This window comes from Equus caballus, chromosome 8 (assembly GCF_041296265.1).
Source record: "Equus caballus isolate H_3958 breed thoroughbred chromosome 8, TB-T2T, whole genome shotgun sequence".
Classification (NCBI taxonomy): Eukaryota; Metazoa; Chordata; class Mammalia; order Perissodactyla; family Equidae; genus Equus; species Equus caballus.
The window spans coordinates 6,219,527-6,240,991 of record NC_091691.1 but is presented as its reverse complement, the minus strand read 5'-3'; the positions used below and the strand labels follow the sequence as shown (position 1 = coordinate 6,240,991).

The 21,465-nt window shown below is 43.3% G+C and overlaps 1 protein-coding gene across 1 annotated transcript in view; it reads left to right on the top strand.

Annotated features, from left to right (window-relative positions):
• SLC5A1 (solute carrier family 5 member 1) overlaps positions 1-21,465 on the top strand; it is a 57,135-nt gene that overhangs the window by 15,022 nt on the left and 20,648 nt on the right. The window contains exons 3-5 of the mRNA NM_001081872.1: positions 9,489-9,593; positions 10,203-10,262; positions 11,439-11,543. Of these exons, the coding sequence (NP_001075341.1) occupies positions 9,489-9,593; positions 10,203-10,262; positions 11,439-11,543 (270 nt within the window). The remainder of the gene's footprint in view (positions 1-9,488; positions 9,594-10,202; positions 10,263-11,438; positions 11,544-21,465) is intronic.

The window sequence follows — 21,465 nt, the reverse complement described above, 5'->3', positions numbered from 1 at the left end:
CAGCATCCCACATGCCACAACTAGAAGGACCTACAACAAAGAATATACAACTATGTACCGCGGGGCTTTGGGGAGAAAAAGGGAAAAAATAAAATCTTTAAAAAAAAAAAAAAAGATAAAGTGAATGAAATGCCTGGCCCCACACTTGGCTTAAAGGAGGCACTGTAAAAATCAATCATTCTCTCTCCTTCCCTTATTCTTCCAGGATGGGGCTCTCAAAGTGTGGTGCCCACACCAGTAGGATCACCAAGACAGGGGATCTTGTTAGACGCGCAAAATTTCCAGCCCCAGTCCAGACCTACTGCATCAGAAACTTGAAGGGATGGGGCTCAGCAATCTGTGGTTTAACAAGCCCTGCAGGTGATTCTAATCAGGGTGGACCAATTTAGCAAATGAAACTACAGGATGGCCAGTTAAATCTGAATTTCAGACAGTGAACACTTCTTTAGAATGAATACGTCTCATGTGATATTGGGACATACTTTTACTAAAAATGTATTTGTTTATTTGAAATTCAGATTTAGCTGGGCATCCTGTATTTTAACTCCAGATTCTGATGCCTGCTAAAGTTTGAGAACCACCGTGTGAGGATATCTCAAGGGAGGCATCTAGCACAGAGAAAGAATGGAGAGGAGACCCTGGGATATCTTGGTGTCATTCCTTAAAGGAAGACAGAAGCTGGGAGCAGAAAGCCACCTCTAGAGCTCTGGACATTCTGGGAATTATGGTCCATTAACAAAGAAAGTGGCTTCCTGAAATACATTTTCTCTTTGAGCTGTGAAGATCTTGCTCCCTCCAAGAGAAAACAACCACTCTGTCTCTTTCAGGAAATTCAGGGCACTCCGTAAAAACATGGGCTGTGTAAAAGCGTCATTGATATTTCTTCAGGATAGTGTGCCTTTGTGGGGCAAAACTTTCTTAGAGGTTTCTCACATTTGTCACCTCATTTACCCCTTGTGAGGTAGGTGAAGAAGGACTCTTCGGTTTATAGCAGAGGAAATTGAGTCTCAAGGCAGTAAATTGACGGGCTCAAGTTCACGTAATTTGCTCTGGCAGAGCAAAGATTAGAACCAGGTCGAAAGTCTCCCAGTTTGCATAGGAGGAGAAGAGAGTGAGGTAGACACCATTTAATCATGCTTTCAGATACAATTATTGATACAGAGTGCCTTTTCCAAATACATTGTCTGCATCTGATGGTGAAGCTAGAAAGACACACACAGCAATTGTCTGTTGCCTTAGGCAATTCTTGATTCCTGGATCAGTGTCCTGAGTGTCCACATGCTATCTTACTTTCCTAAGGGTGTGGCAGTAAAGATAAAATTAATGTGTACGCTTGAATCACTTTCTTCCTCTGAACTATAATTTTGTTTTCATTTGAAAATGACGTGGTTGACTGTAATCATTTTCCAGGTAATTCCAGTTCTAACATCAGATGACTGGGTTAAGATGTCTGTTTCTAATTTCTGTTACACAAAACATAATTTTTAGTTAGCATTCAATGACACTTTCATATCTTTTTCTACATCTCCTCACAATAAACACTTAACTTCCCTGCATGCTTTATTCTCAGATCTCAGGCTCTGCGAGTGAATCTGAGACAGCTCTGGAATTGTTGCTCTTTATTCTTAAAGGTTTTAAAGAATTGTATTCTGCTTATCAATTACACAAACTCATTTGAAAAAATTGGAAAAGTATAAAAAATACAAAAACACACTCACTGTTTTCTCTTCCAAAGATAACCACTGTTAAATTTGGAGAGATATATATCCAATATGTATACTTATATATAAAATTTTGGGGGATCATATGATAAATAAGCTTGTATGCTATTTTTTTATTTGGCATTTTATCATGGTCACCTCCTCATGTCATAACAAGCTCTTCAAAGGTATAATTTTAATGGCTGTATAATATTCAATCTTAAGTATGTGCCTTAATTTATTCAGTCATTTTCCTATTATTGGACACTTATGTTATTTCCAACTTTCCTATGTTGTAAATAATATGGCAATGAACATACTAATGAAATCCTTGTATATAAAACTTTGTCTTCTTTTCTGATACTTTGCTTAAGAGAGTCCTAAAAGTAGGATAGTATGGTGGAAGGAGAGGAGATTTTGATATGTACCAAGAAACTGCTTTCCAGAATTACTTTTCTATCAGAAATATATGGGAGAGACTATTTACTTGCCACCACCAAGTATTATCACTTAAAAAGTTTTGCCTGTGTGATGGACTAACCCACAAAGTCTGATCCCCCTTGAGGTCTTGTTCTTACTAACACTGAATGTACAGGTCACCATATTGACATCTCAGAGCAGTTCATAGTCTCTAGGGTGCTCCACTGTTCTTATGGGCCCCTTCTTGGCCTGGCTAGCCAGCTTTATTGCCTCTTGCTCAGGAAATAGTGGTCCTTGGTGTGTCTCGGTGAAGAGTGCTGACTCCATTGCAGCCGGGAGGAACAAATGCAACGCTGAGGCATTCAGTAACCATGGTTCCTGTTGTTTCTCCAAGAGGAGAGTCTAAGGATTTGGTATCACTCACTCACTCACCCACTCAGCAAACTTTTATTGCGTGCTTCCCGTGTGCAAAGAAAGTCCTGTGCTAAGTGGAAGCAGAAATGCTCTTTGAGGGCTAGAAGATATCTATCTGCGCACTTGTGCAGAAACAGTTAACAGCATGGGGCATGACATGCACCAGGAGAGTGAAACAGATGACACAGGTGGGAGATCACAGGAGGAGGAGCTCAGTTCTGGATGACGTCAGTGGAGAGATGGGACTGGCTTCCTTTTGAAGACTGGGGCAGTGATTTTGTAGGCAGAGCTTGATGGAGAGGGAGTTCCAAGCAGGTAGAAATGGCATAAATAAAAGCAGGAGGCAGAAAAGCCAGAGCATATCTAGAAGACTGAGTCAGTGTGGTTTAGCCGGAGCACAGGGGACCTGAAAGGGCTTCGAGAGACTGCTGGGTGTGGAGAAGGAGGAGGGGGCTGGATTGTGGAGACCCTTGAGGGCATGTAATTCCTCTTCCTAGTTTCAGGCTATGGCAGAGGAATCCTCTTGTCATCAAGATTTATTGCCTCTGCTGGTTGAAGTCACCTTCTGGGAACTCTTATAACCCCATCTCTGGAGATAAAGTGTCTGTGGAAGGATTTCCCACAATGCCTTTGGCTTCTGTGGATTTCCATTTGAAACGTCTCAATCAGTTTGCTATGGCGTGAGGATATTCTGGAAGTCTTTATTCGACTGAGCCCAGCAGTTCCAGGGATTCATCGGTGAGATTGGTCAAAACTTCTTGCAGTCCATGTGCTGCATGTTGGCATGTGGTTGAAGTGACAGTGTCTCCTACTCAGTAGCAGGAGTGCCATGGTAATGGACCTTTAAAACTCAGGAGGTGAAGTAGGGGACTTCGGAGAGAGAACCTCTTTCACCTAAACGTTTTGTCCTCCACATCTTAGCATCCCAATTTTGTAGTTAGTCACTACGCTCCTATTCCTGAGGTCAAAATAAGTTTAAGGAGGAAATAGTGACTTTCAATATAGTCTAGGGCAGGCCTCTAAAACTTTATTGTGCATAAGAATCACCTGGAGAGCTTGTTACTCTAATTCAGAAGGGCTGGGGCAGGGGTGGGGCGGGACAGAGGATTTGCGTTTCTCACAAGCTCCCAGGTGAAGCTGATGCTCCTGGCTCACAGAACACCCTGTGAGTAGCATTGGATCATGGAGCCCATTTCTAGGGACCAAGTTAAGTGCTGAAGGAGTGATCATTAAATAGACTAATGTCCGCCTTTCATTCGAGAGTTAGATCCCATCCTTGCTAGCTTCTGACTTCTGACTTTAATAGGTGGTAGGAAGAAATGAATTCAGCCAGATGTTTTCATTTGTGGTTTTAGTAGTTTTCCCTTTAGAGAAGGCTTGTGGGAAAACATCAAATTTGTGCCAAACCCTGGAAGAATTGAAGTAAAAAAATTTTAAGTGATAGAGCCACTGTATTGTTAAGGCAAACCAAATTGGTATTATCAGAAATCCAAACTGCAATGAGAGGAAATCTGTCCTTATTTAATAGTCCAAATAATTTAGAGGCTCATTCTCTTGGGGTGACAGGAATTAGAGGGACTGGCTTAGTTCTCACCACTGCCAAGGTCCCATAGATGAGTGGCAGGTTTAAAAGACAATTTGGGGGGCTGGTTAAAGTTCTGCACGCTCCGCTTTGGTGGCCTGGGGTTCATGGGTTCGGATCCTGGGTGTGGACCTACTCCACTCATCAGCCATGCTATGGAGGCATCCCACGTATACAGTAGGGGAGGATTGGCACAGATGTTAGCTCAGGGCTAATCTTCCTCACGAAAAAAAAAAAAAAGAATTTGAAGCCACTTGATGTTAAAACCAGATTAGAAATCAAGAAGGACTGCCTGCCTGCTTCACTCTGGAAAGCCCTGCTTCACTCTGAGGCCCACTTGAGGACACAGAGCGGGCTGAGGGCGGCAGAGAGCAGCAAGGATGGTGAGATTCAAGTCCACGGCCCGTGAGGAGCAGACACATGAGAAAAGGAAGCTTAGCCTGGGTTCACAGTCCCTGTCCTCAGATGTTGGGAGGGCTAGCTTGCAGGAGAGAGATTTGACTTGTTCTGTATCACTTCAGACAGCAGAAGTAGGACCAATGGGGAGATTTCAGCTCAAGGTAAAGAAGAACTTTGTCACCATTAGAGTTGTTCCTTTATGGATTCAGCTGCCTTGTAAGGTGGGGAATTCTCTGCCACTAGAGGGATGCATCCAGAAGCTGACCATCACTTGGAGCGTGTTGCAGAGGGGACTCAAGCTGTGACATCTATGGGTCCCTCCAGCTCTGGAGGATTTTATGATTCTATAATTTCTCCATATGTTTCCCTTCCTGCTAACTTTCTAGGATAGGAAGTTTAGGCAGGAAAATGTGATTGTGAATTCCCTAAAGTCAAAGGAAAACATAATCTTTTTGCCTTTGTGATGTGACATTATGTTATTTCCCCAGTTACCATGTTATCAAATCTGTTGGGTTTGGTCAGACCAAGCTGTGCAAAGCTCATCTTGCACAGTGACAGCAAAACTATCCAAATAGTTGTCATGCTTCTTGAGCCCCATCAGGGGATGAGGAAGGTTTAGAAAGAGGTTAGTCAGAAGCAAGGTCAAGCTAGGGGAAATTTTGGATGAAGTCTAAATCCCGACCTCAGAAGGAATGTGGAAGGAAATTACAGAGAAGGCCATGATGATTCATGTCACTGGGTCACTCCCTAGATGCCATGATTCCCAAATGGGTATGAATGTGGGTGAGGAGTGAGGAGTGGACAGAGAGAGTGTTTGGGAAATCAGAGTGATGAAAGCATCGTTAATGAGCTCCAGGGAGAGGAAGGGCGGTGTAGGTCATATAAAGCAATGGTGTCTATATTAGCCTGCTTGGGCTGCCATAACAAAATAGTATAGACTAGCTGGCTTAAACAACAGAAATCAATTTTCCCACAGTTCTGGAGGCTAGAAAGTCAAGTTTAATGTGCTGTCAGGGTTGGTTTCTGTGAGCTCTCCCTTCCTGGCTTGTAGATGGCTGCCTTCTCTCTGTGTCCTCACATGAGCTCTACTCTGTGCGCGTGTGGAGGGAGAGGGAGATCTGTGGAGTCTCTTTCTCTTCTCATAAGGACCAGTCCTATCAGATTAGGGCCTCAACCTTGTGACCTAATTTAACCTTAATTGCCTTCCTAAAGACCCTCTCTCTAAATACAATCACAGTGGGGGCTAGGGCTTCGACATAAGAATTTTCGGGGAACACAATTCAGATCAAAATAGCGTCCACGGTAGTTCTTGTGAATTGTTTTTGAGGGTGAAGTGATTGTCCTCTTGGAGGAGAGGAAGGACACTGGTTGAGGGCCAGCTGAGTGTCAGTCATTACTGATTCATAATCTCATTTGACTCCTGTCATGAGAGGAGATTGAAGCTTGCAGATGTTATGGTCACCCAGATAGTAAGCGGTCAAGAAAGCATTCAAAGTCTAAGTTTTAAGCTCATGCTGTCTTCTCACTGGAGGGGACTTTAACTTGAAATCTTGCTGAATTCCTAGGACTAAGTCTTTAAACTTGGAGATGCCAGGAAGACTGTTGGCAGGCCCATTTTGGGGGTCCGAGAAGGTCTTTGAATAGGGAAGTAACTTAATCAGAGTTGTGCTTTGGAGAGGTAACAGGCCATGTGAGTGGTGGGTGACTGGAGATCATCTAGAAGCCTCCTGCCATGGTCTTGTTAAGAGGTATGATAGTCTGCACAAGAGCGATATAAAAAGTGCTAGATGCCCATGACATTGTGAAGGCGGAGTCACAGTTTTGGTAAATGACTGAGTGCAGGCCATAGGGTTAAGGGAGGGAGTCTAAGATGTGGCCAAGGTGAGCAACTGGGAGAACAGTAGTGCTCCTGCAGAAGGGAATTGAACCTGTGCCAAGGACATTCTAGAATCCCCAAAGGTCTCCTGGCTCTCATTCCATCAGATGGTGAGGGGGTATCTCAGGAAAGCCTGCAACTGCTTAAAGTCCAATGTCCCCATTTGGGGGGATGTTGGAGAGGACCTCTTGAACTTCAGGGTTAATCTAATGTGGTTAATCATTACTGGTAATTATGTCCATAATAGTAGAACATTAGGCTTAATAATTTATCAAGTGAGACATGATAAATGAAAAGATAACGGCTCAGGAGAGGCAGGCTACATGCAGAAAAGAAATTTGATTAAAAGTGGATTGTTATCCCCACCAAGCTTTGAGGAGAAAGAGATAGATATCTCTAAGCAGCCTGCTTGTCTCCCAGTTTACCCTTCTTTTTTTGGACCTTGCAAAGCATTTTAATGTTTATGCTATAATGAGGACGAGATGTAGTCTGGAGCAATAGAACTTTTCACACCATGAGAATTCCACTTATAGTCAGAGACATGGTAATTTACATCTTTATGCAAAGTTTACTGGGTCCTATTCTTTTAACTGGTGGTCTGTCAGGATTTGGTGCTCTCATTGCTGCAGGACGAGTTTATTTCTCAGTCAGGGAACCACACCACCCATCTGTCGGTTGTCATACTGTGGTGGCTGTGAAAGCTATGCCACTAGTATTTCAAATACCATCAGGGTCACCCAAGGTGGACAGGTTTCACTGGAGCTTCTAGACTAAGGCAGACTAGGAAGAAGGACCTGGCTACCCACTTCTGAAAAAATTGGCCGGGAAAACCTTATGAATTGCAGCGGAGCATTGTCTGATATTGCGCCAGAAGATGAGAGGATGGTGCAAAAAGACTGGACAGGGTTCTGCTCTGCTGTACACAGGGCTGCTGGGAGTCAGAATCCACTCAACAGCACTAACAACAAATTCTTTTAACAAAGACAAACATCCTTATGTTGTGCAAGGCAGTTTAGAGTACAGATACCAAAAGATTGAAACTCTTAAGTGGCAACAATCAAAGTTTGCAGTTTCCCCTTCTTAATGAATGGCATCCTCCCAGTTACTGAAGTCCTGAATCTGGGAGTTCCCCTTGATTACTCTTTCCCTCATTTCCCAGATCTGATCCATCAACAAGCCCTGTCAACTTTGTTTCTAAAACATACCCCCAATCTTTACACTTGTCCTTGTCTTAACTGCTACCACCTGAGACCAAGCCTCTGTCCTTTCTTACCTAGATGGAGCAGTAGCCTCCCACACGTTTCTCTGTTTTCTCCCTTGCCCCCCACACTACACTCTCCACACACTTGAAAGCCATCTTTAAAAGGAAATTAGATCCTGTCCCTCCACCAGCTAAAACTCTCCAGTGGCTTCCTATCCCACTTAGAATCAAATCCACTTCCTAGGACCTACATGATGCATTCTTTCCCAACTTTCCATCTCATCTCCTCACCCACCACTCTGGCCTTCTTTCTGCTTCTCAACCATGATGACCTTCCCCCCCGGGGGTCTTTGCTTTGCCAGAATGCTTTCCCTCTGATGTCGGCATAGTTAACTTCTTTTATCATTCTGATCTCAGCTTAGAGGTCCCTCCCAGAGAGGGACCTTGCCCGACTCTCCAATCTAAAGTAGTCACTCATCACACCTACTCTAATCTCTTCACAGTACTTATCACTCTCCGATTTTTTTTTGGTTTATTTATTTATGTTTCCTCTGTTAGAATATAAGCTTCTGGAGAGTAAAGAGTCTGTCTGTGCTATTCATAGTGGAATCCCCACTGTCTAGAATAGTGCTTGACACATTGAGTAGATGCTAAGTTAATATTTGTTGAGTGAATGAATGAAGGCACTTATACCACTGTCTCTTCATTCTGGAGACCTGCTTCTGGCCTGGGCTTCAGGGATCTCTCCCTCTCCTCTGACTTAGCATTTGGAACTAAACACCCACTGCCTTATATTGGGGTTAGGACAGTTTCTTGGAGTAATCTTTCTTTTGGGAAATACATGTTTTGTTCCATATTTGGACTGTATTAGGGATATTAGACAACTACCAGCCTCCCGTCATGGCTCAGCAAGAATGGGAATAATTATATTAGTTTGGTATCAGATGCTGCTATGCCTTCTCTTCATAGGTATAGAAGGACTCAAGAACTTTCTCTTGGTCCTCAGATGCAATTGAGTTGATGGCACAGTATTGTGATTGGTCACTGCAAGATCCCTGTCTTGTTTCACCCGATATTTTGTCCTTCATCTCCCATTCATGATCCCACTCTCCTTCCCCCTTCCAGCCTTCCACTCTTAGATATTTAATATATGTACTCCAACCTGTCTTCTAACGTTTGTTTTTAGACATGTGTACAGCCTTGAAAAATGTAGTGTTTTGTGCATGGGTCTGTGGGGTCTCTGGGACCTTTGTGAAAAATAAAAATACTATATCAATTTAGAGACATTGTTATTATTATTAATAGCATCTCTTGTTACTTGTGAGCACATGGAATCACAGAATTTAACAGCTAGGAGTCACTTGGAAGTCATCGGCTCTACCCCCTGCCTTCTTTGACAAGTGAGAGGACTGAGGCCCAGAGACTTCCTTTTAAATGATTTCTTTCAACGAAACTGTCTACATATACTGAGAGCCTGCATTGGTTAAGGTCCAAAGCCAGGAGTGCTGGAGGACACAGAGGAGAATGGCACAGGCCCTGTTCCTGAGCCCACAGCCTCTTAGGAGACTTCTAGAAGAGGCCTGGTGGGCCATGGGGCTTCCCATGTCCTCTTCACTGTTGTGCACTGGGCTCACAAAGGACCCACATATGACCTGATTTGGGGATGGGTCCCACTGCCCCTTCCTCAGATGTCTCCTTTTCATCTTCACTAGTACCCAGGTCCCCACATCAGCTTTCGGAACCGGTGCTCCTGACAGACTCCAGCACAGTCAAGTTCCTGGCCTGCCTCTGTTCTTTCTTATCTTTCTCTCGGCTGACTGTCTCTTCTGTCTTTGGCCCACTCTGAATGTCCTGGTAAAGCAGAGTCTTCACCTGACTTTCTCTTTGTGTTTCCAGATTGGAGCCTCTCTCTTTGCCAGTAACATTGGAAGTGGCCACTTTGTGGGGCTGGCGGGGTCAGGAGCAGCTTCAGGCATCGCCATGGGGGGCTTTGAATGGAACGTGAGTAACATCAGAGACGTTGTATCCTGGAGTTGGGAGGAGCTTCAGCAGTTGACCAGTTCAATCTATGCTCAGAGATACTCTAGATGTTAGGCAACCTCTCAGGGCCACCCTGGGGTGCACATGGAGGAGGGGCACAGCTTCAGGAGCCCCAGGGTCCTGCTCCCTTTACACCAAAGTAGCATGAGAAGACCACTGACATGACAGCAATGGTGTTTCTTTCTTCTCTTAAAAAGTCAAGCCCTCCTGTACCCTTTCACCCACATTGGAGGTTTGGATGCCCACTACCAGATTTCCAGTATTATTATTATTTTTACCTTTTTAAAAGTTCTCTAAATGGTATCTTACTCCTTGTAAGCCAGGGAAGAGGCAAAATGAGCTGTGATGTCAGTGGTGCAGTCCCCTTGGGTTCCCTCCACCGTTACCCAGCTGCCATTCCTGTGGGCCAATCAGGCAGCAAAGGCCTCCTCCAGTCTCTCATGGCCACCGAGGGAGTTGTCCTCAGAGCCCAAAGAAAAAATGCTGGGTGACTGTCCTGCAGCAGCTGAGGACCCTGCAGGATGGGCTAAGATTCTTCCTGGTTTGACTCCACCTCTTTTTTGGTTTCAGGCCCTGATTTTGGTAGTTGTGCTGGGCTGGGTGTTTGTCCCCATTTACATTAAGGCTGGGGTAAGTATCTGCTCTGTGATTCTATTTCCTGCTGACAAATATACATGTGAGCTTGGTCCTCCTGGAAGGCAGAAGAGACTTTATGGGATAAATGGCAGAGAAAGCCTGTGGCTTGGGTTTCTTTCCCAGGTTCTGAAGTTCCTGACTGCTCTTGGGGGCATTAAACAGATTCACTCAGCCATGACTTGTCCCTCTAGGAAGCCTTCCCAAGCAGTCTCATTCTGTTCAGTGCCCTCTGAAGCACCACCTCCCTTCATGCTGGGTGTGTACTTGCAAGGCACTTCCATGCATCTGCTCATGGTATATAATTGTCTGCCTCTGCCTCTGGAAGGGAGGCTTCATGAGAAAAAACCCATATTTCCCCTCCATTTACATGTATCAGCAGCTCTTGTTTGCTGAGCATGCAGCTGGTACTCAACTATCAAATGCTTGCTCAGTCTCTTGACTGAGTCTCTCTGACATTTTACATATGACAGTTTTAGTATCATCTCTTCAGTGAGATATAATGAGCACCTACTACATGTAAGTCTGTACATTAGGAGCTGACAGCACTACCGAAGGAACACAGGGCAGGCTCTGTGTCTTCTGGAGGCTCGTGGACTATTGGTGACACGTGTCTGATCCCAGGAGACACAGGCTCAGGATAGAGGGGATGAGACAGCGTTGTTTGGAATTTACAGAAAGGAACTGGGGGAACAGCTCAGCAGGTCTGTAGCCACAATCCTTCTCAAGGCATGTGTGCAGAGCAGGGTGAAACACATGCCCTGCCTGGCCACCTTGTTAGGTGCACTGAAAAGATGCCAACGTTGCTGTGATGTCTCGTTCACAGTAGGTGCTTTGTATGGGAATATCTATCTATCTATCCCCTCCTCCTCCAAGGCAAAGATCTACCTTCTTAGTTATGTGCAGTCATGTGTTCATTAAAAAAAAGTGTTTATTGGGCACCTTCTATGTCCTGGGATAGTACCCAGCTACCTCTGCAGTGGCAGGCCATGTGGGATTAAGATGAGCAAATGGCTGGAGGATGGAGGCCATCTGTCCACATCTCAGACTTCTCTGACCAATGAGAGTTAAGCCTTGATCACACTTCTGACACCAAGTGAATGCCACTACTCTGCTTGCTCTGGGCCTTCTGGTCACTCTGGCTGGTGGTGACCTCCCTTGCATCCCATGCAGGTGGTGACGATGCCAGAGTACCTGAAGAAGCGATTTGGAGGCCAGCGGATCCAGGTCTACCTCTCTCTTCTGTCCCTGTTGCTCTACATTTTCACCAAGATCTCGGTGAGTCCACTGCCCTGGGAACTGTGCACTGGCTGTCTCAGAACCTGCCCACTCTCACTCCTCAGCACGAGCTGGTCCACCAAGGGGCAGTCTATAACTTTCCATTAACTTCGTCTCTTAGGCCTGTTTCTTCTTAGGGTGAAGTTCTATTTCACATGTCAAGGAGCCAATACATAGAACTCCTTATCCTCCACTGTGGGGAAGGTTAAAAACATAAACAGGTTCAAGATGGCTCAGTGAAAGCTGTTCTTAATAGAAGATTAAAAGGCTGTTAGGGGTGTCTGAGGGCTGGCCCCAACCTTAGAGGTAGCTGTGGGACTTTATGCCCTGTCAGGGTCAGAACCTGGCTCCAGCTGATATTTCTGATGCACTTAAACATGGGAAGTCAGTGACAACTCTTGAAGGGACCTCAAAGACTCTCCTTTTTCTTTGATGGACAGGGAAACGAAAACCCTGGAGATGGAAAGTACTTGCTCAAGGTGCTGAATCAGGAGTAGACCCCAGACATCTAGCTCCAGTTTACTGTCCTTTTCTCTGTCTGAGACTTCTTATATTTGCTTAGAATCAGCTCCCTGTCCCTTGGTTGCTAACCCTCTGGGAGATTCCTACTCTCTCTGAATCCAACCACTGGGGCTGCTCTCCCCACCGTTTAGCCTGTCTCCCTGCCATTTGCAGAGGGCTACAGGCCCCAGTTTTCAGAGCTGAGGTTTCTCAGAGATTGGCTGGCTGTTGGGGTCGACTTGAGAGCTGTGCAGAGTTCTGGGCTGACCCACTGGAGCAAGTCTTGTATTCCTTCTCCACTTCACTTTTACTCACTTGAAAGTGTGCAAGTCAACATCTTTTGATGGTACAACAAAACAAAGCCAAATACCCAGGAAACCACTGAAGTTCTAGATATTCCTCTACAGCCCAAAAGATGGTGGGAAGAGAAAAGTTTGCTTATGTTTTGCCTGACATCTTTTTTTAATCCCCAAAGTAATTGTCAGTCTGATAAATGTCAAAGCAACAGCGAGAAAAAAAAGAGAAGGAAAATGTGAATGATAAAGATAACAGAGAGAAAATAGGACCTTGTTCAGAAAACTACCTAGAAGAATAATTGGAGGAAGTATGGGGTTATGGAGGAGCCTGGGCTCCTGGTCTGCTCCACTGCTTACCAGCAGATGACCTGGCCCAAATGGCTTATTGCTTTACCTCTCTGGAGCTTAGCTTCTTCATGGGTAAGATGACAATAACAATTCCTGCCTTGCCTACCTCACTGGCTGGTGGTGAGGATCAAATGGATTTATTTGACAACATGAAGTGTAAGTGGAATGTAAGATATGATGATGAACGTGAGAGCCCTCGACCCTCCCTGTGAGAAGCTCCCTGGACGCCTCAGCTCCCTAACCTACCTGGAGAAGAAGGCTGTATATTCTGGATACTAGACCTTTGTCAGATATGTGATTTGCAGATATTTTCTCCCAGTCTGTCAGTTGTCTTTTCGCTTTCTTGGTAGTGTCCTTTGATGCACAAAAGTTTTAAATCTTGATGAAGTCTAAATTATGTGGTTTTTTTTCTTGTTGCTTATGCTTTTGGGGTCATTTCTAAGACTCCATTGCCAAATCCAAGGGCAAAGAGAGAAGTGGCGTTTTCTGAGATCACATAGGGAGTGGCTCCAGCTTTTCCCCTTAGTTGGCAGTTACAAAGTGCTCATTGCTCTATCAGAGGCACTATCTCGTTGGTTATGGTCAGTTTTTCTCCTTTTTCTTGTCTTTCCCCAGCCAGCACCAAAGGTGAGATTGGACCAATCTCAGCATCTTGCAAAAGATCTGCCCTGGCTGAAATCTGAGTTGGGTTGGCTCTGAACTGAACCTTCTGCTCTCGCTAGGTAGGGTGTTGAAAAAATAGCTGCTAGTGCTTCTGTTTTCCTGATTACTTGAAGTTGACACAACAACAATATTAAATAACATTTGCAATTTTTTTTATTTTGGAAAATTTCAAACATGCACAAGCAGAAATAGAATAGTATAATGAACACTCATGGACCTAATACTCATCACTGGGCTTTAATAATTATCAACATTTTTCCATTCTTGGTTCATCTATCCCCTTCCACTTTTTTTCCCCCAGCAGTATTTTAAATCAAATCCCAGACATCATGTCATTTCACTGTAAATTCTTCAGAATTCATGTTTGACTTTTTAAAAACTTAACTATCATGCAATTATCATACAGTGAAAGTTATGGTAATTTCTTAATTTAGGTAGTTTAATATCTGATCCATATCCAAATTTTCCTGATTATCTAAAAAATGTCTTCTTACAGCTGATTTGTTTGAATCAGAATCCAAATGATGCCTACACATTGCATTTGATTGTACTTTCTTTAAAGGAATACATCTGTATATCTATATAGCTATCTTCAGCTTATCACAATTATTTTCTCCTTTTATATTATTACCTTCCAGTTCTGGCCTACATGCACATAATTTTTTTTTTTTTTGGTGAGGAAGATTGTTGCTGAGCTAACATCTGTGCCAGTCTTCCTCTATTTTGTGTGTGGGATGCTGCCACAGCATGGCTTGATGAGCGGTGTGTAGGTCTGTGCCTGGGATCCAAAGCCACGAACCCCGGGCTGTTGAAGTGGAGTGCAAAAACTTAACCACTATGCCACTGGGCCAACCTCACATACATTTTTTTTAAATTGGGTTGTTTGTTTTTTGTTCTTGAGTTGAAAGAGTTCTTTATGCATTCTGGATAGTAAACCCTTATCAGATATAAATAATTTGCATATATTTTCTCCCATTCTGTAGGCTGTCTTTTTGCTTTCTTGGTTGTTTTCCTTTGATGCATAAAAGTTTTAAATCTTGATGAAGTTCAATTTATCTATTTTTACTTTTCTTGCTCATGCTTTTGATGCCATTCCTAAGAATCCATTGCCAAATCTATGGTCATGAAGATTGACTCTTATGTTTGCTCCTAAGAGGTTTATAGTCTTAGTTCTTACATTTAGGTCTTCGAGCCATATTGGGTTAATTTTTATATATGATGTGAGGTAGGGGTCCAACTTCTGCATGTGAATCTCCAGTTTTCCCAGCACCGTTTGTTGAAGGGACTATCATTTCCCCATTGAATGGTCTTGCACATAGCTTTTTTTATGCAATTCAATGAAAACAAGCTGTAGCTAAATGGGCCCATGGGGCTTTGTCTTGGAGTTGAGAATGACACTCAGGATTACTGCTCTCTTCCTGCCCAGCTTCCTGACTCAAACTGCTGCTTCCCTTGATTGGTGCCTTTGTAATTTCCCTGCCCATGTGATGAGGCCTCCTCCTTCACTTGCTCCTCCCTTCCTTTAGGATTAGTTCTAAGTTACAAGTGAAAACCCTGGGCTTTTCAGTCCTATTTCATTAGAGACCAGCGTGCAGAATCTGCACTAGGAAGTGCTGGAAGGGGTGGAGAAATCAGGCTTCCTAAGGTTGGTGAGGGAACTGCTCCTCCTCTGTTCAGCTTGTGAGGTGACACCTGTCTAATGAGCATGTAGAGGAGAGCACTGGGATTCCATTTCTCGGAAGCAAGCCTTCTCCGAGTCCACAGTTCAAGCCAGTGAAAGTCTGTTGACTGCAGTTGCCATGGAAAGGGCACTCTTTGCCCTTGGAGCTGATGTAGGGGTAGTCATATAAATAAACTAAGTGTCTAACCATACTCCCTTCCTTCCTGATCACCTCACCTATTGTTCAGGTTACTGATTAAACCTCCCTGGACTTGGGAGCCCCCAGGTAGCTGAGCTCAGGTCCTGATGGAGCCCATTCCCTAGCAGTCAGCTTTTTCTGAATTTTGCTTTTGAATAGTACTTGGTGTGGGCTGCTCCCTCTCTGTGTGATTTCTGGGGCTCCTTGCTGGAGGCCTTTTCCAGCTGCTCACCTCCAGTGATTCCCTGAATAATGCATAAGAAGGATGATAGCTGCCCTTCATTTAGTGCCAGTCTCTTCAGTTAGTCTCCAATAGGGGCTTTACTTATTCTGTCTCCAGTTCTCCTAAGAATACTGCAGGAGTAGGGATTTTTAAAATTTTATTTTCCACTTCATGAAAAACACAACTGAGTCTCGGAGAAGTTAGGTAATTTGTCCCAAATCACATGGCTAGTGTAATGGCAAAGCCAGGATTAGAACCCAGGTCTTTCTAGTCCCAAAGTCTGTGTTCTCTTCATATCTGCTCTGTGCTTGGATGGGGTGAAAGCATAGGATGATAGAATGGCATAGATCATCTAGTCCTATGTCTTATTCTCTCATTTTACAGATGGGGAAGCTGAGGTCCAGATTGGGGAGGGGACTTTGTGGGGTGAAACAGTAGCAGAACAAGGATGGGAAGCAAGGTCCCTGTTGCTGAATCCAAACCTTTTGACATTGTATTCCCCCTGCCTTCTAAGTCTCTCATTCCTCTAGTACAGAGTAGGTTAAAATTCAAGACCTTGGGAAAAATTAAGAAAGCCAGTTAAATGACCTTCCAATATATGTGAGTTTCTGAGAATAGGATTTGAGAAGACTGAGGAGAGAATATCTGTGCACACTGGGTGTATGAAGGATATGGAGGAGGAACATTTAGGCAGAGGGGAAGGGCAGGGAAGGGTCAGACACGTAAGCCTTCATCTTTATAAATTTGGCTGACTTCACGTTCACCATGGGTCATAGAGCATTAAATCTTTAAATGAATTACACTGATGTCAACTGTACCTGCCAGGAGCTCACATTGAGACACACTTGAGTTCAGGGTTTGGGGACAAAAGAAAAGAATTGTTAGTTAACGAAGTAAGGTAGTTAGGTCTTTATATTGCACACAAAGATTAATCAGTTTTGTTGTATGTGAGGAGAGACAGGGAGAGTTTGTGATGGATGAAAAAAGGAGAAGAGCAGCCTTGTGAGATCCATGTCCAGACAGGGAACAATCAGGGACCTGCTAGGAAGGCTTGGGGGAGGATGTAGGGATCCAATGGGTGTGTAATTGATGGAAGAGAGAAAGCAAAATGCCTTTCAGGTGCAGTGCCCAGATGTGACCCAGGCCATTGGGCAGCGGTAATGTGGAGTCTTGACTATGGCTGCCATCTTGTGGCCATGTCCTTTGGGGCTCTTAGATCCAGACTTGATTATTTCTCCATGCATGCCTTGGAATTTTATTGGCGCCACCTGAGCACCCTGCTTTATCTCATTCTGAGAATTATTCTGCTCTGTAAAATTTCTTAGCATCACACGTCTTATTCAAATGTGCACAATCACTTGAGATAAAGCCTCAGATTTTATGAATTGCATGTGATGACTAAATGTCCCTGTTTGCGTTTCCTGGGGCTGTTATCACAGATCATGACTGCAATAAACTTTTACAGCAACTCCGCTGTCCATTTTGGATCTGTGGGTGAAAATAAGAACTTTGGCTTTTGCTTAAGGTTTGAATGCTCATCACTTGGGCCATTCATTTTCACAAATGGGAAGCGAAATTTGAGCAATGGGGTTTTCTATCTCAAACCTCATTGCCAGGCAGGATTTACTGGGTGCTTAGATACAATTAAGACCAGAATGGGCAGCAAACACACACATGTAAAATCGCAGGATCTCAAAGCATCAGAGTTGAGACAAAGCAACCTGCCCAAGGCTCGCGGCTAGAGACTCAGTTACTCTAAGAGGTATTCCAATTGGCTCTGTAATTTTATTGTTCTCCATGAGTCCCATGGACATTGTTCAGCCAGACTTTCAAAGTGATGGTAACAAAGCTCTTGGGCTAAATCCAACTTCCTGTCTGTTCTTGTAACTGAAGTTTTATTGGAACACAGCCACGCTCACTTGATGTATTGTCTATGGTTGCTTTCATGCTTCCACGGCATAGTTGAGCAGGTTGGACAAAGACTGTATGGCCTGCAAAGCCTAAAATATTTATTATCTGATCCTTTACAGGAAAGGTTTGCTGACCGCTGGTCTAGAGGACAATAATTTTCTATTTCACTTCAAGTTGATTTTGCTTAGCAGCATGGGAAAATTTGCTTTTCTCTTTCCCTTCCTTCCTTCGTTCCTTCCTTCCTTTCCTCTTTCCTTACTTTTTTTTTTCTTTGTTAAAGGCTAAGAGCAGTTTAGAGAAGGAGCAGTCTGGGATGAACTGTGAAACAAATGATCTTCTAGGATTATAGAAGAGTTCTTTTATATCAAAGCTGGTGGTATGTTCCCTATCCAGTCCCCTATTTTTATAAATAAAAAAGTAATGACATGCTTACAACATACAGAAAAATACAGAGAATAATAGAGCAAATGCAACCACCCGGATTCTATAAACAATCATTTTTTTAAAAAAGAAATTAAACATTACACATATAACAGAAGGCTTGTCTGTACCCTTCCTGATCCTATTTCCTTCCTTCTTAAAAGGTAAATGCTATCTTGAACTTTGTATGTATTCTTCTGGTCTATGTTTTTATATTTTTACTACATATATATGTGTACTTATATATCCATAAAGAACATATTGTTTTTAAATTTCTGTTCCCTGCACCAGTGAAACTGTATGAAAAATGTAATAATGGCATTTAAGAAAATCTGCAGGGGAAAAAGCACGCATAATCCTATAATTCTAATACAGACATTTTCATATTTTGGTCTTGCTCATATTGTGTGCTTTCCTTTACAGAATTGCAATCAGAGTATGGGTACCATTTTGTGGTCTTTCTCCCCACTCTTAGCATCAAACTGTACACATTTTTCCATGTTTTCATCTTCTGAGTTATTATTTTTAGGGGCTGTGGAACATAATCGTTAATATACAATTTTCAACAAGCTATTTAAAAATCCTCTGGTGGATAAAAAGCTCTTGATGGTGGTCACCTTTGGGTTGAGTGATGAGAATGGGGCCACTTTTACTTTCTGATGAACAACTTTCTGTGCTGTTTGTTTTTTAACTATACGCATAAATCATTTTATTTTAAAAGTAATTAAAATTTTTTCTTGATTAAAAAGACCTTGCTCTCTGCAGAAAATATTCCAGAAAGGAGGACCCTTACCTTTCAATGTTGTGGAAAGGTCATCAAACTTGGAAACAGAAAACCTATATTTTAGCCCTTGAGCAAGTCCTTAACTTTGTCTCTCTCATCTGTAAGGTGGAGCCAATTTACCTGTCCCATTACCTTGTTTTGAGGATCCAAACAATGCATGTATCTGAAAGCCCTTGGTAAACTATAAAATCCTCTGGCTATGGAGGGGGAAAAAAAACCCCTAGTGAAGCAGAATAAAGTTTGGGCACCTAGGGGATCCAAAGATTAATGTCAGAGTGCTTGGACTAAAGTGAGTTGAGCTGTGGTGTCCCCAGGCACTCCTGCTGGCTTTTGGGGTTCCAAGGGCAGAAAGAATTTATCCCTGAAGTTAGGAATGACTCATGGAAGGAAGAATTTCTCCTAGGTTTCTTCAATTCATGAGGGAAATTTTCTTAGAAATTCTTTATCCGCCCTGTTATCTGGAAACAGAGTATTATAAAAACAAGATTTCTATTATCTCAACGCTTCCCATAAGGCTTTATAGACTTCATTTAGAGCATTATCTTAGGAGTTACGTGTTACTTATTTGTAACTAAAGATAGCAAGGCAAATATTATTGAGGATATCACTGTCTTCTATGGCATGTTGTCATAAAGCATTACAAATTAACTACTCTGGAAAATAAAGAACCAAGGGCATTTTTAAGGCAGTAGCAACCTTGGAATCTTTTTACAGCTCACTTATGCTTATTAGCTAATCCACTGAGTCAAAAGTGTCTGCACTTAACAGCATTCCACTGTAATCAATCAATGGGGCCCTTTCAGTCAAAATAACTTTATGTGACGATATAGAGGCTTGGGAGGGGAGGGACCGGCAATATGAATACACATCACAATTTCAAGTGGCCTACTGTGCAGAGTCAGGAAGGAGTGCTCATTTCACCCTTGGCAAGGCTAATGTACAGCTGAGGACTCTTTCTTCCTCTTTGGCCACTGCAGAGGGCAAGGTCCAACAGATCCAGGGCCTGGAAGGTGAATGCTTTTCTTGGCTACAGGACTTTCCCACTTCTAGCCGCTGAAAATCACCCTGGCGGGGAGGGACAGTCTCTTTCTAAGTCACCATCTCTCTCTTCACCTCCTGGCTCTGCTTCTCCTCCTCTACCAGGAAAGATGATGACATTAGGTCCCCTGTGGCTAAGAGAATTTGTAGGGGAGCTAAGGCACCAGGTCTTTGGGAAGCCTATCTTGGGGGAGGGGGTCATGCATTAGCACAAAAACATGGACCTAGTGTAAGACAAGCTCTCTGCCAACTAAAAGAGGCAGGGAACAGGAGATTGGATTGGCAAGGAACTGAGTCCGTGGAAGGCCCTGAGGAGCTGCCAAGAAGTAGAGAGGGGAAGATAAGAATAGAGAAGAGATGCAAGGGCACCATTCTCCAGGGCTCTGACTAGGCAGCCCTTTATGTGCCCTGAAATGTAGCAGATTTTGTGCAGTAAACAGCGCATGCATTGCATCTAGAATAAATCTAGTTTCTTTTGCACCCAGAGATTTGAAAACAAAAGATTCACCATGATCACCCCTTAATACTACCCTTCCTGGTAGTATTTTGGAAATGCCATGAAAATTCTTTTTGGGTGACCCCAGCACTCTCTGTTGGTTTAAATTTGCAACTGCCCCATCCAGCCAGGTGGAAGTTTCTTTATGGGGCTAAATGAGGCAGGGAAGGAAAAAAAGAACTGCATCAAGAAATAGGAAATTAGGGGCTGGCCCTGTGGCCTACTGGTTAAGTTCCTGCACTCTGCTTCAGCAGCCTGGGATTCGCTGGTTTGGATCCTGGGCACGGACCTGCGCACTGCTTATCAAGCCATGCTGTGGCAGTGTCCCACATAGAGGAACTAGAATGACTTACAACTAGGATATACAACTCTATACTGGAGCTTTGGGGAGAAAGAAAAAAAAAGAAATGGGGAATTCAGGGGTGAAGAGGGAACAATTCTTTCTAAAGTTACATGAGATAATCTAGATAAATCCACCTAGCACCAAGCCTGCTGTGCAAGAGGTTCTTGGTGATGTTCTGGTTGTGTTTGAGTCAAGATGGACTTCACTGGGGTTGGGAAGATAAAATTATAATGTTGGTAAAGTTACTCTCCACTCAAAGGTGTTTCCCTCTCATGGACTCTCTAGCACTCAAACTTGCTTTTGGGAATACATCCGATAAACCTTTGCACACTGAGGTGTAAATGATGGATAATAGCTTAGTACAGCAGTCCACTGTGTGGGTTGGGAGGAACCTTATGGTGTTAATAGTTGTTGCTTGGCAAACAGAGTTCCATAGTTAAATAAGTTTGTGAAGGTTCATTTATCATGTTCCCCTCCTGGGGACTCACAGTATATTAAAGGCTCAGAGAAGCTGTGTAGTAAAGAAACTGCCTAACTTTGTATAATCTAGCATTTCACTGACCTCTTTGACCATGGAATCATTTTTTTCATGGAATATCTTTTATCATCTTGAATAAAGATTGCTGGGGGGCCGGACCCATGGCCAAGTGGTTAAGTTGCATGCTCAGCTTCAGCTGCCCGGGGTTTCACCGGTTTGAATCCTGGGCGCAGACATGGCACCACTCATCAGGTCATGCTGATGCAGCGTCCCACAACTAGAAGGACCCACAACTAAGAATATACAACTATGTACCAGGGGGCTTTGGGAAGAAAAAGGAAAAATAAAAATCTTAAAAACAAAAAAAGAAAAGAAAATAGTCATTTATAAAAAAAAAGATTGCTGGGAAACTTAGGAATAAAGTGTGATGCTTTTTCAAGTGTTAGTATCCTTTTATTTTATTGTAGTAAGAACACAATGTGCCATCTATCCTCTTGACAATGTTTTTATTTTTGGTGAGGACGATTGGCCCTGACCTAATATCTGTTGCCAATCTTCCTCT